The sequence below is a fragment of the Lepisma saccharinum genome, chromosome 23 (assembly GCF_977018435.1).
Source record: "Lepisma saccharinum chromosome 23, izLepSacc3.1, whole genome shotgun sequence".
Lineage (NCBI taxonomy): Eukaryota > Metazoa > Arthropoda > Insecta > Zygentoma > Lepismatidae > Lepisma > Lepisma saccharinum.
Genome location: NC_139251.1, coordinates 15,988,068 through 16,001,598, shown reverse-complemented (window position 1 = coordinate 16,001,598; position 13,531 = coordinate 15,988,068). Strand labels below are relative to the sequence as shown.

General features: G+C 40.6%; 1 protein-coding gene across 1 annotated transcript; it reads left to right on the top strand.

Moving 5' to 3' along the window:
• The first annotated feature begins 11,520 nt into the window (after window positions 1–11,520).
• Window positions 11,521–12,006, top strand: LOC146005435 (uncharacterized). The gene has a single exon (XM_083144679.1). The coding sequence runs from the start codon at window positions 11,521–11,523 to the stop codon at window positions 12,004–12,006; it is 486 nt and encodes a 161-aa protein (XP_083000805.1).
• The last annotated feature ends 1,525 nt before the right edge of the window (window positions 12,007–13,531 follow it).

The window sequence follows — 13,531 nt, the reverse complement described above, 5'->3', positions numbered from 1 at the left end:
CCCTCTATGTGTAGTAATTAAATTAACATTTCTTTGTTAATAAGCGTACAGAATTCAGCTACTCGCTCTGCCGTATAGCCAAAGGGAGTCTTAAGCTTTGAATCATGTTCTTCATGGAAGTTGTTCATTATTTCAACGTTGGTGAGTGCTTTAGTGTATGGGCCAAATGCATACGTTTGAAAACATAAGACTCTCACGCGTCCCACGATAGTCTATTCGAAGAGTACAGCGGCTGGAAAAACTGCTGTTTCAAAATCATTTATACAGTTAAATTATGACCTTTTGTTCCCCGTATACTTTGTGCCATGCCATGAGGTATATATAGGCTGATGTGGGGTAGGGCCTCGGCCATTTTGGAAGTGATGTGCACCACGCTCCGGCCGCCTTTACCTCCCCTCCCCTCCCCAGGAATGCCATCAATGTACCCATTGATCTGAGGCTGAGTGAACCCCGGAGCTTTTTTATGCGGGGACAAGGCCAGAAAAAAAGTCGACCATAGATCACTCACCCCGGGAATCGAACCTGGATCTCCCACATGGCAGTCAGGCGCCACACCAACTAGACCGCCGCGGCTCCAAATTATGAAGAGAAACATTTAATTTGCTACGTCTGGAATACAAGTAGAATATGTTCTTAATTCAATTTAATCAGTTTAATTTCAATTAAACTCAGTTTCTCAGCATTCGTGCTGAGGACATCTCTATCGTAGAGGTACAACAAGCCGGTAGACCAGGGTCGCTGGTTGTTTTCCAAAGGCAGAACACAGCACATATGTCAGACTATGTATCAGAGAAGATAATAACGAAGCAAGACAAATTTTGTTCAAAACTGTCATCAGCGAGGGAGCCCGCAGGACTTTTTCTCAGGGGAGACAGAGTCATAGAAACGTTTATAATTATTATTACTGCTATTATTATTATTAGTTACTACTTCTACTTTACAAATCCTAAAATTGAAATTGAATTGAAAATACTTTCGTGTTGTATACAAGTTCAGACTCAAATCTACTATTTAAATAGAAATTAGATTCGCCTTTCTTTCTTTCAATAAACATCTAGCCTATCACTTGGTTGATGAACAGTTCTTTTTCTTTTTGTACGAGGGACATTCCGAAAGCAAGTTTCGTCATTTTTTTCACAGGGAAGCTGTATTACAAAGTGAGCAAATACATTGCCATAACAAAAGACAATATTTCCTGAATTCACGACGGGAGGAGCGAGAGCAGAGGCGCGATGGCGCATGCGCAGAGTGCCGAAGAATAGAGATAAGCAGCAGACCGACGTGCCCGAGCTCATTCGAATTCAAACCAGTATGGTAGAAACGTGGTCAGAAATGGAAGTGTGTGCTGTCGTGCACTATGAATGAGCTTATTGTCATTCTTGCAGTCTTGTGCTCAGGGGTGAACACTTAATGCGGTAATGACTTCCTGTTCAGGTTTTGTTCTTGGACGACAATGCAAGATCCCACACAGCCAGGGTCACTGCAGAACATATTCATCGCCTGGGATGGGAGAGATTGAATCACCCGGCCTACAACCTCGATCTTGCCCAGTCAGACTTCCACCTTTTTTCTGCGTTGAAGTCGGCACTATCGGGATGTTACTTCGGAAGCAACGAAGAGGTGCAACAGGCTGTGAAGAACTTCCTTAAATCGCTGGGCACCGATTTTTACCAGGAGGGTTTCTTGAAATTGATTTCACGGTACGACAAATGTATCAATGTCAGCGACGACTATGTGGAAAAATAACCAAAAGATTGTATTTTGTTATGACATTGTATTCATCTGTTTGTAATAAAGCTTCCCTGTGAGAGAAAATTGACGAAACTTACTTTCGGAACTTCCCTCGTACTTTTCCACAATGCACAGATAACAATCAGAGTCAGAGAACACTTAATCTACTGTCCTTCATGGTACCTCTAGTCCATGTCTTAACGTGCCGAAGGTTACTGTAAAATATTAACAATAATAATAATAATAGTTGCTGTATGTAACTTATGACCTGTAGGTCACAGAAAACAATAATTTTTGTTATAAAATAACGCTGCAATTTCACTATTCGAATTACATTAACTCTTTCCAGGAATCTCAGGGGGGGGGATATTCGTTATCACCTCAAGTAAGTGCCTTCATTTTCGAGAAATATCATTACACAATCTCAACTAAAATTTGATTACTTTGCAAAAATTAACATTGTTGGGAAAACCAGTTTCATTAGAGTCAATTGAACAGGCGGCCAATTTTTGTTCGTAACTCAACATCAATTTTGCTTCTCGAGCATCAATGAATGCAAGAGCCTCTTTCCAGTTTCGAGGAATACAATACACCCAACCCCCTTCTCTTTTCACGTGTGGTAATTTCTTCGGGAGAAACAACGACGCTCCCCACGAGGAGCGGAAAAGAGCGAGGGTATTCCCTCCCTTCCTCTCCTCGGTAGATGGCAGAATGATTGTGACGTTGATAGAGAACCCTCAAGAGGAAGATCAGATGAGCAATACGCCGAGTGGGAAGATTGGAGTCGAAGGTAAGGAAGACAAAAGACGGCGACCTAAAAGGAAAAAGGGGGGAGGGATGCTAAAGGAAATGGATCGAAAGGGAAAACACATTAGGAGACTGCGGTTCGGTACAACATTAAGGAAGCGGAAGTGACTTTCTTTTTGACACTGTATAAAACAGATACATTTCTTCGTCGGAGGGAACGATTAAGAATTGAGTAGCAATCGCAATGATGCGAGGGAAATTGCATTACGGCTCTCCGAGCGTTATTTAAATGCTTCGAGGTGTATTGAGGACTGAAGGGGAAAGTAGGGTAATGGCAGGTCCGCTAAGGAGAAAATAATTAAGAAAAATCTTGTTTTCAGACGAAGGAATTGCGTGGAGACTGACATCGTATTCAAAATGAAGACGAGAACTAGACGGTGCCTTTCGAGATTAGATGAGAAGAAACCGGACAGATCTTGTAAAACCGAAAACAAGGTTTATGCTTAGAATGCCAGTACGAGGGGAAGTCAGTAAATAGGCCAGAAACTGATGTGGGATAGCTGAATAGTGAGTAGTTTCTAAAGATGTCACTAGGTGGCAGCACAATCCAGCTTGATGATATTCAGTTCGTAGTAGCTAGATAGCAGACGCAAACATGGGCAGATCAGTTTAAAAATGTCGACCGTGCTCGAGGACTGTACGTGGAGATGATTCGCTATTATCCGAACCATTGAATTTCCACGATATGCACAGCTAATTTTATATTGCATAGAACAAAATGAAAGGTAGCAAACAGTTCGTTATATCGGAGACACATTTCTTCATTTTTACAGAAGAAACTAACTACTTACGGAAATGAGTTTCTCCAAGGTTTCCAACGTTCGTGGAGGTATTTTCTTTCATCGTGGAATCTATTTGACCGGCAAATCATATATTTTTCAAGAGGAATATCCCACCTACGCACAATTGACATGCTCCCCGTACGTAAACTGCATGCTCCTCACGTTCGATGACGTAACCCACTGTCAGTGTTTCAAACTCCTTTTTTTTTTTTTTACTATGCTTGCCTAACCCAACCAAACCTAACCTAACCTTATGGAAATGGTTCGTGGAGCTATCCGTGAATGGTCCGTCGGGCTATCCGTTAATGGGTCGTGGGGCTATCTGTGAATGGTTCGTGGGGTTATCCGTCAGCTACCCGGGCTATCGTCAGCTATCCGTACATAATGTATAATTTCCACCGGTGACGAACACGATAGTAGGTATTTTTCGGTGAAGAAGATTGAAACACTGCATTCCCACAACGTGAGTCAAGATGTGTCCGCCATATTGTGTGATCCGGAAGCGAAGAAAGGGAAAAAAACACTCTGTATGTGAAAAATTGTGTTTGTTTTCGTGTAAAAAGCATAATGGCACCTTGAACTATCTTCCGCAATACACAATTGGTAAGTACGAACCATTCGAAACACAAAATATCCGATTTAAATGTGTCTCCGATATAACAAACTGCTGCTACCAAATGAAATATTTTCATTGGCTTGTTTTTTTATGTGCTATAGGCTAAGTGGTATGTCAAGGATTTTCGTTAGATGGAATAGGGCTGTGAGGGGGCGTGTGTCTTCTTTTTCAGTATTCGATCCTCATTATTTCCATCTTTTTTTTCTGCACCTGACGGCAATTTTTTTTAGGAGTGCTGTCTCAAAGAGGTGCTTCTGACTATTACCAACTTCGCAACCCCGACAGATCACTGTGTAGTGTGTGCTATGCGATCGTTCGTCGAGTTTACGTTTGTGATGTCTGTCCCTACTTGTCACTTGAGGAAGTGATGTTTATTGTGATGATGATGATGTTGTGCTGACGAGGTTACCTTAAGAATAAACTTTCACACATACGTTATAATGCCACAAGCGCTAAAACACAGCAGGAAATGTTAATAAAATTAAATGGCTGCAATTTCTTCCACGATGCAAACGAGAGCGTGGTTCTTCCTCCGCACGCATATGAACCCCACGTAATCCATCCTTTCTCCTCACAGGAAGTAATTGAATATTTGCGAGGAATAAAGGCACCGTTTTTAACAATTTTGGTGACATAGTGTCGCGCGGAGGAGGGGGAGGGAGTAATTGAAACCATTCCAAGCCACCCACGTTCTTAATTTAAGGGAGGTCCCGCACCTGAGTGCCTCCCCCATTCGCGTTTCCTCTGGCGCTTAAAGGGTCCACGGGAGACCCTTCATGGTACTACGAGGGAGAGCCCTTCGCACGCCATTATGACTTTGCATTGCAAATGCGGGGTCGTAGGGCTCGCGTGTGTGGCGTTCCGTCTTTCCTTTTATCTTGGAAATAGCAGTTGGGTTTACGATGTGTGGTGCGTTAGGTGTTATGATAGGTTTTTCCCCGCGATTCCAGCTCTCCTAACTGCGTTACGGTGGGGGAAGCTCGGTTGCGCCGCAAAATACTTTTTTTTTCCCAACTGTAATCCACGAGAGGCAAATGTTGTCCATAAACAGCTCCTCTTGCTTTAAATTCCGGCTGCAAATTGTGCGAAACAGCAACATTTTTTAAATTAAAAGCAAATATTCCACTTCACTAGAGTTAGGCCAGCTTTAGACGAAAGCATTTTCCTTAGCATTTTTCTTAACATTTATGCCATAACCAAAAAACTACCGTGTAATGTGAAAAATCTTATGGCATTTCAGATGCCATGGCATGTTTCAAGGCATTTCTCAAGGATAGGATCCGTCCTATTTCCGTAGCGTAGCCAATCAGAAGCAACCTCTAGGTCACGAGTGAAGTTGTAATGGCGGACGCGTGAGGTGTAAACAATGCATCACTTCACATTTTTAAAAGCCGATAACTATTCAACCGAGAGGAATAACGTTTCGTATAAACCGTAATTAGATACAAAAGCAATGGCACTGCTTAAATACATACTTTACAACGTTTACTGTACACGTATGGAAGAATATTTTAGTTGTTTCAAATGTAAACACCGTGCACTCAGCATAGATGGTGTAACTCGACATGCCTTTCATGCTGTATATGTTATACATTGTAATCGGAAAAGCTAGCCAAAAAGTTACACCAAATACTTGCGTGTAAAGTACTGTCTGCTATAAGATTTTTGGAAGCATTTACATAGCATTTATGCCAGCAAAAATGCTAAAGGATATGCTTTCGTCTAAACTCGGCCTTAGGGAAGTATGGTGTATCATGCTGATGTTCCCTGATAAATTGGAGAGAAACTAAATATATGGCAGAGTTACATGTTCGATTCCTGTTATTTTACATCGTTGTCTGCCACTTTCGGTTAACCGCGACGATAGGATGGACCATTATTACAAGGAAAACTTACAAAAAACACCAATGCCTGGAACACAGGACAAATTTGAAAGTCTACCACTGAACGTGCTCGGGCATCGAGTCGTACAGTAAATTTTGAGTGTTTTTAAATTCCACTTCATGCACACAAAACCTAATCGGGGCTGGGTCTTCAATTTAAAGTAGAATCCGAACCATTGTATGCCTCCACCGGATATCGAATACGGGACCTTAATTACAAAGCTACGATGTTACCATCGGGATGGCCCCACTAAATTTTAAATCTCATACTGTACTCATTATTTTATGTTGCACAATGAATTCTGGGTCGATGGTGATATTTCCGAAAATGTACCTTTAATTTATGAGGCACCCTGTATTAAATTGGCGCCAATATTTTATACGGTACTTTATAACTTTATTGTACATTTCCACTGCGCACGGCAGAGAAGCTAGGAATTTGTTCAATTTTGGGCCCCGTTGGAGGCTTTGCTCGTTGGTTGAACCAGTACATCGTTTATATTGCCCTGGAAGCCTTTCGTGCACACAATAATATCATCATTTGCCACTCATAAATCAATTACATTTATTGAAAATTAGTCCTTTTTTTTTTTTTAATAATCCTCTTACGAAACAATCTCGCAGGAAATAACCCCCTCTCTCACAGCAAATCCCCCATTCTCTGGGACTGTTTTCATTTTCTAAAAGATTATTTCATGCTAAATTCAATTAAAAGAAAGCGAATTCGATTTAGGGTTACATAAATAGTCGCTATTAATCTCGAAACAACTTCAAAGGCCACTCCTCCGTGATGTAACTCCGGGTTGAGGAGTGCGAACTGTGTAGCAAGCCCCTTTATAAACCTTACTGGCTAAATTTACACTTTTGATGTTCTCCTAAATGGTTTTGGGGATTATATAGGATGAGTCACAAATATGACTACACGTTTGAAGTAAATGTAGTTTGAATTAAGTCTGGATTGATGTTTTAAGTCCACTTTATGCACAGATAGGCTAATCGGGACTGGATCTACAGTTTAACGTGGGATCCCAATCACGGTGCAATGTGCCTCCAGCAGGTGAAGTAAACGTAGTGTATTACTGTGTAATGCAGAGAGAAATTGTGAATGGTATATTAAACTTGAAACTTCATTTTATTTTCTCAATTCAGATAAGAGTCACACGCCCGAGCGTACGTCATTAGCCAAGATGGCGCTGAACACGAATAGAGATCTGCACAAGACCCGGAAAAAACATGCCTGCGAAGAGGCGCGCCTACAATAATATGCAACGCGCACGTCAAGCCCAGGTGTTCGACATCTCGCAAGCAAGCTTCACGTCACAGCTGTGCATAGGTCTCGATGGCTGCCAGGCTTTTTCTTTACTCGGGTCCTAAGAAGGCCCGTGAGACTCGATGTAGTTCTTGCAGGTAGACGCGAAAAGCAAAGAGTTATGAGATGCTATCAAACATTTTCCAGTTCCAGGCATACACACCTTGAAAAAAAATCATGAGAACCCGTCCCCCCGGAGTGGTACCGATCGCCTAAATTTGAGGTCCTGGCTCACGGATTATCTGGTATGCAATTGCCACGCTGGAATTGTAACTTGCTGCTTCATGTCCAGCGCCATCTTGGCTAACGACTTAAGCTCCGGTGCGTGATTCTTATCTGTAATAAAAAGTGAAGTTTCAATTCAATATATCAGTAGCTGATTACCGGCGTTTCCCGGGTATTTATTTATCCCAATCTTCTATTAGAGAGGAAAATAATGAATTCTAACTATAGTGTAAAATGTAACTAGTTTTATTTACAGGTATTTAAAAGTATAAGTACAGTATTCAAATTATAAAGTAAAATCTTTTACAAATTCACTATAATATTAATTTACGTAACTCAAAACCTGATTATAAACAACATTTTTAGTTTCACCTCCAGAAGTAAGAATAATTCTTTGGTGAACCCACCCTTGAGCAAGCAACATAAAGTTGTCCGTGGGAGAAACATGGCGATCTTAAATCCACTCCGCAGTACTTAATAGACTGCCCCTGTGACTTGTTTATCGTGATCGAGAAAGCAAGTGTCTCTCTCTCTCTCTCTCTCTCTCTCTCTCTCTCTCTCTCTCTCTCTCTCTCTCAAATGTCATCCTGAATGTCACCAATTAGCTTAGCGACTCCGAAAACTATGGATTCCACACTAACGTAGATCATTTTTGACATTTATCCTCCTCCTCTCCCCCCCATGCCGATAGGTGATGAACTTAGAGTTGAACGGCATTCGAAGTCACTATTCATCTTAGCGACCCCAAAAACTATGGATTCCACACTAATATCGGTCGTTTTCGATTATTTTTACATGTCACCCCTTCCCACCCCTAGGGGTGCCAGGGGTCTCTTACCCAACAGTATTTCATTCCAGATTGCAAGTGATATGTGTACCAAGTTTGGTTGAAATTGCTCCAGGCGTTCGAGAGTTATGCCGGAACAAACATACACACACATATGTCCATTTTTATATATATAGATTCACCATTTCACCGTACAGTAACACACTACATTTACTTCAAATGTATAGCCATATTTCTTGTCACGTACACAAACTGCGTTGCTTTTCTTTGAAATAAAGGACCATAGATGGCAGCATGCAAGAGGAACAACGGTTATAAAAGATGCTGCATAAATAAGTTTGGAAAGTGGGTAAGAGATGGCACTACCCAGGAGAACTTATACGATTGTAAATAGAGACAACGGAAAGAGCAGATGTGATGAAATAACGATTGTATATATTAAAACTAATTTTAAGGAAATAAATAAGTTTAAAATAATAACAGGATATAAATATGGAGAAAAGGGGAATTATCATTCAATAATGACATAAGCGATTAATATACAAAAGTAAAGAAGTCGAATTGCAATTTCGATTTTGCGTCTTTTTCGGTTCCCACGAACTTAGAGTTTCGTGTGGCTTTTGGGTAAGACGAGTAAGGGAAGGAGGAGAAATAATACAACCTCCAATTATCAATTATGATCCACTAGGTCTTTTGCACGACGTTTCTAAACAAGAACGTGGATATAAGTTGCAGCATATAGATATACATACTGTTCCAGGGAGTGTATACAAAGATATAAAGGGAAGCTCATTTAATGATCCACGGACAAAGAATAATCCAGATAGCAAGGATATAAAATGTTCTTTAGAAAAATCAAGGAACGAAACAAAAGATGTAAATAAAGAGTAACGAAAGGATGAGGAATAAGGATGTAAATATATAGAAGAAGGAATATTAGAGATTATAAGAAGAAGAAGCCTTATTAATTGCAGGAAGAAGGCAATTTAATTATTGATTACAAGAAGAAGAAAATTCATTAATCAGAAGAAGAAGATGCTATATTAATTATAAGAAGAAGATGCCATACTGATTATAAGAAGAAGAGGCCATAAGAAGAAGACGCCATATTAATTATAAGAAGAAGATGCCATATTGATTACAAGAAGAAGAAGCTCGAAGAAGATTAGTTGTAATTAATAAAAAATAAAATAGAAGAAAATTACTGTATGAAAAGACTTCAAAAGATATTTAATATTTGTATATAATTAATCAAGAATATAGTACGAATTGTACCCTCAGTAGTGGGTTAAATCTGTTGTTTCTTTCCATATATTTGTAGCGTTAGTAACCCTGATCTGTGCCCAGAGGTATCTCATTGTTTCTACCCTGTGCTAAGCTGGCAGATGCTCACGCGAGGGACGTGGCATTCTGACAACCTGTATACACGTCAAAATACTGTCTGTACGTCCTTATGTATGGTGTGTTTAGTATTCAACTTCAATAAAAACCTATAAAGGTAGAATTTCAGCTTGAAGAATGAAATGAGTAAAGCAACCATCAAGAAAGTACGGACATTGGCGTCAGCAAATAATGAATCTTCAAAGCTTCAATCTGGCCGGCAGAGGCGCTGAAGGCAAGAACGAAGACAGAAGTGTCCAAGTCGGATCCTTTGGCATTCGCGGGAGGTCCGCAACAGCTCGTTTATCACCGAACTAAATAAACAACCCGCGCTTCCAAGAGCGCCGCTATCAGCGTCATTAAAACAAAGCTCCCCTCCACGATACGAAAGGGTTATTGTTGAGGAGAGAGAGGATATATCCGCGACTTCCTAGCAAAACTGTTGTGTCGGTTGCTCGGCAGTCTCGCCACACTCTGGTGGGTGCAGACGAAGGGTGATGGCGGCCGACTGCAAGTAATTACAACTTAATTTGAATCTTGGGGTAACTGAAAACAGGGTACCAACATAGCCGGAATCCGGATATTATTTGTCAAATGAATAATACACACAAGCAGGATATGTTTGTCCATATAATCCAAAAGCATATCCAGGGGCGGCTTTAGTTAAAATTTTCAGCCGGGCGAGATGAATATTTCAAGCTTCCCCTACTTTCCATCCTGCCATCAGGCATGTATCTACAAATATATTTCGGTGTGTGTGTGTGGGGGGGGGGGTTCCGAACCAAGTCCCAGAAATATTAATACAAATGATTAAATTAAAAAATATTTATATTAATTTAAATTAATGTCATTAATTAAATATGTAAATTAATTAATAATGTATTATTATTACTTGAATAGGTACAAAAACGGTGTAAGGATTAAGATATAGCAGCAGGTATTCAATTTTCTATGAAGATTAGGTGTAGTTAATATCGCAAAATTTTGTAGAAAAAACTCCCTGGCTAGGAAATTAATGGCAAATAGATAAAGAATATTTATTGAATAACAAAAAAGGATATTAAATCCCGTAGACAAAACTTCCCACTCCTAATAAAACACTTCACCATGTAAAACCTTAGATTTAAATACTTTAAGTATTACTGTAAAATAATACGAATATTAAAGGTACGCATGTTTAATACCTACACAATGATATCAAAATAAGAGTAGTAACCTCTTAGCTTAAATTGCTACATGATTTTGCAATGTATGCATTATGTTACGAAGCAGTAGATACAAAACATTGAAATCATTTTGAAGATTACTTATTGGGCTGTGCTTCTGGATTGGATAGTATAAACCTTTTTCGAGGAGGCCTCATCTCCAGGAAGCTATCAACTCGAGGCAAGCCCCGGCACCTAACAACCTGTTGTGTGAGATGAGTCAAGGCAAGGATACAATAAACCTTTTCCTGCTCCCCCCAAAATAGGCAATAGTTAGGTTGGATAGTTCTATGAACTACCCGACCTCTAACTATGCACTTTGCATGATCTCTACACCCTGCTTCTGGATTGCCTACTTCGTTGAGCACTTCTTTATGCGTGCCTATAAACGGACCGAGGCTTAACTTGATGAATGATAATAACCACTTTTGTCTTTCTTCTAATCAAATAAATATTTTTTATACAGGGTGACACACGGGAACCGGACGTTTTTGAAATGAACAGGACTCAGCCGTGAGGAGTTATATAGCAATAGTAGAGTAGCCAATTTGTTTTGCATAACATGCCATTTCAGTAGTGTATTCTTTTTCTTTGCAGGTATGAAACAGTTTGGAGCAGTAGACAGTTGAACATCGCGTGTTTGCACATGAAACGTATGTGCGAAATAATGAGTATTGTCACAACACAACGAATCTTTCGTCTCGTCGTCATTTCAATATTGGTAGGCATGGCGCAATTCCTAGCCGGAATACGATCCGGAGATGGGTTGAATCGTATCGTGCAACAGGAAGCATCATGAAGAAGAAGCCTCCAGGCCCTGTTCGAACCGTGAGGACTCCAGAAAACATCAACATAGTGAGAGGGGCAATGAATCGGAGCCCCAGTCGATCCGCACGTCAACATGCGCGTAAATTACAGATCAACCGTGAGAGTGTAAGAAGAATGTTACGGTTGGATTTACACTTCCATCCGTACAAAGTGCTGGTGGTTCAGGAGCTTACAGCTACGGATTATGCAGCTCGTGAAGATTTCGCTGTTCGTATGCAAGTGATTATGGAAGAGGACCCAAATGCTGTAGTGATGATGAGCGATGAAGCTCATTTTCACTTAAATGGTGTAGTGAACAAACAGAACTTCCGTTACTGGGCGCCCCAACACCCTCAAAACATCCAGCAAAAACTCCTACACTCAGAGCGAGTTACAGTTTGGTGTGCTGTTACCCCTTCAGGCGTAATTGGGCCGTTTTTTTTTTTTAAGAGAATGGCAGAACGGTCACAGTGAACTCGAGACGATATGTCCACATGTTGGAAACATTCTTTCAACCGGAACTGCAGAGACTAGGAATAAACATTCATAATGTTTATTTTCAACAGGATGGTGCCACAACGCATACCGCTAATGCATCAATGGCAGTTGTCAGGAACATGTTCCCTGGACGCCTCATTTCGCGTTTCGGTGACGTGCCATGGCCGCCCAGATCCCCAGACTTGTCCTCTTGTGACTTTTTCCTTTGGGGGTACCTCAAGGAACATGTCTATGCCCACAAACCGCGGACATTAATGGAGTTGAAAGATGCCATAACAGAGGCGATTGACCAAGAGGTGTTACGCAGGGTTATGAATGCTTTCTGGCGACGAGTTGAACTTTGCATTCAAATGGATGGCCTTTACCTGATTGACATAATTTTCCACACGTAACCAATGTAATCAAATGGCAACTGTTGTTCTCCATTCTGACACAATTATATCTACTTTTCCTTCACAATTAACAGACTAATATTCATTTCAAAAACGTCCGGTTCCCGTGAGTCACCCTGTACATTGACATTATTTTTTGTACATATTTTTATTATATTTTTACTTTCAGTAAATTAATACTTGACCTCCAACAATTTATTTATATTATTTTACCTTGTGCTGCCATCTATGTTTCTTTTCCGAAACTCTACGTTCCTATCTCGTGTTATTGATATCAAATATAAAGTTTGTAAGAACTATTTATAAAACATATAGCCACACTTATACAATCACATAATTGTGCAACCACAATTAAGGTTTTGGTGCAACTCAAGAAGGACACCCCAGTTTGGTGTCCCGGGGAGTCGGTCAGGTTGCCCGGCCCGGCCATTAAGCGCCCCTGGTCGTACCCAGGGTGGAATGATATTAGAAATAATGCTCAATACATGTACTACTGGAGAGGCCCTTTCTGAAAATGTCCATACATAAAGCGGCTCTGGGGCTCACTCAGCCTCTAATCAATGGGGACCAAGGACATCGTAGCGTGGTGCAGATGGCATCACACCAGCTTACGGCATGTTGTAACCAAGGGGTTCCGGGTTTGAATCCCCATGGAGGTTCATTTACAAAATAGTTCTGCAAGATAAGAAAAACAAGTTCTGAGATGTAACTCAACTCGTGGCTATATTTGCCTTTATGAAATACCCCGAACACGCTAATACTATTGCCCCAATATAATTTTCGCTCAATAAGTCTTGCTTTCCAGCAGAACCAGTGCAGAATGTAGTGCCACACATTTTTAGCTATTGAAGACAGCGTAACAAGTACAATGGAACCATAAAGGCTAAACGCCCACTGAGACGCGGAGAAACGCGGCAACAAGACGCAACAGACCCGTTTCCGGCGTCTCACATGACCTTTAAGATAGCCTGCAAGACTTCTGGCATGGAAATTCCCGCTTCGGTACCGCGTGTTTCCCTGTATAGTAGAGGAAATATACGGTTTCACCCGGAAATAATTGCAACACAAATGTTTTTTTGTGCCAGATTGTGTGGAATGGTATAGTGAAT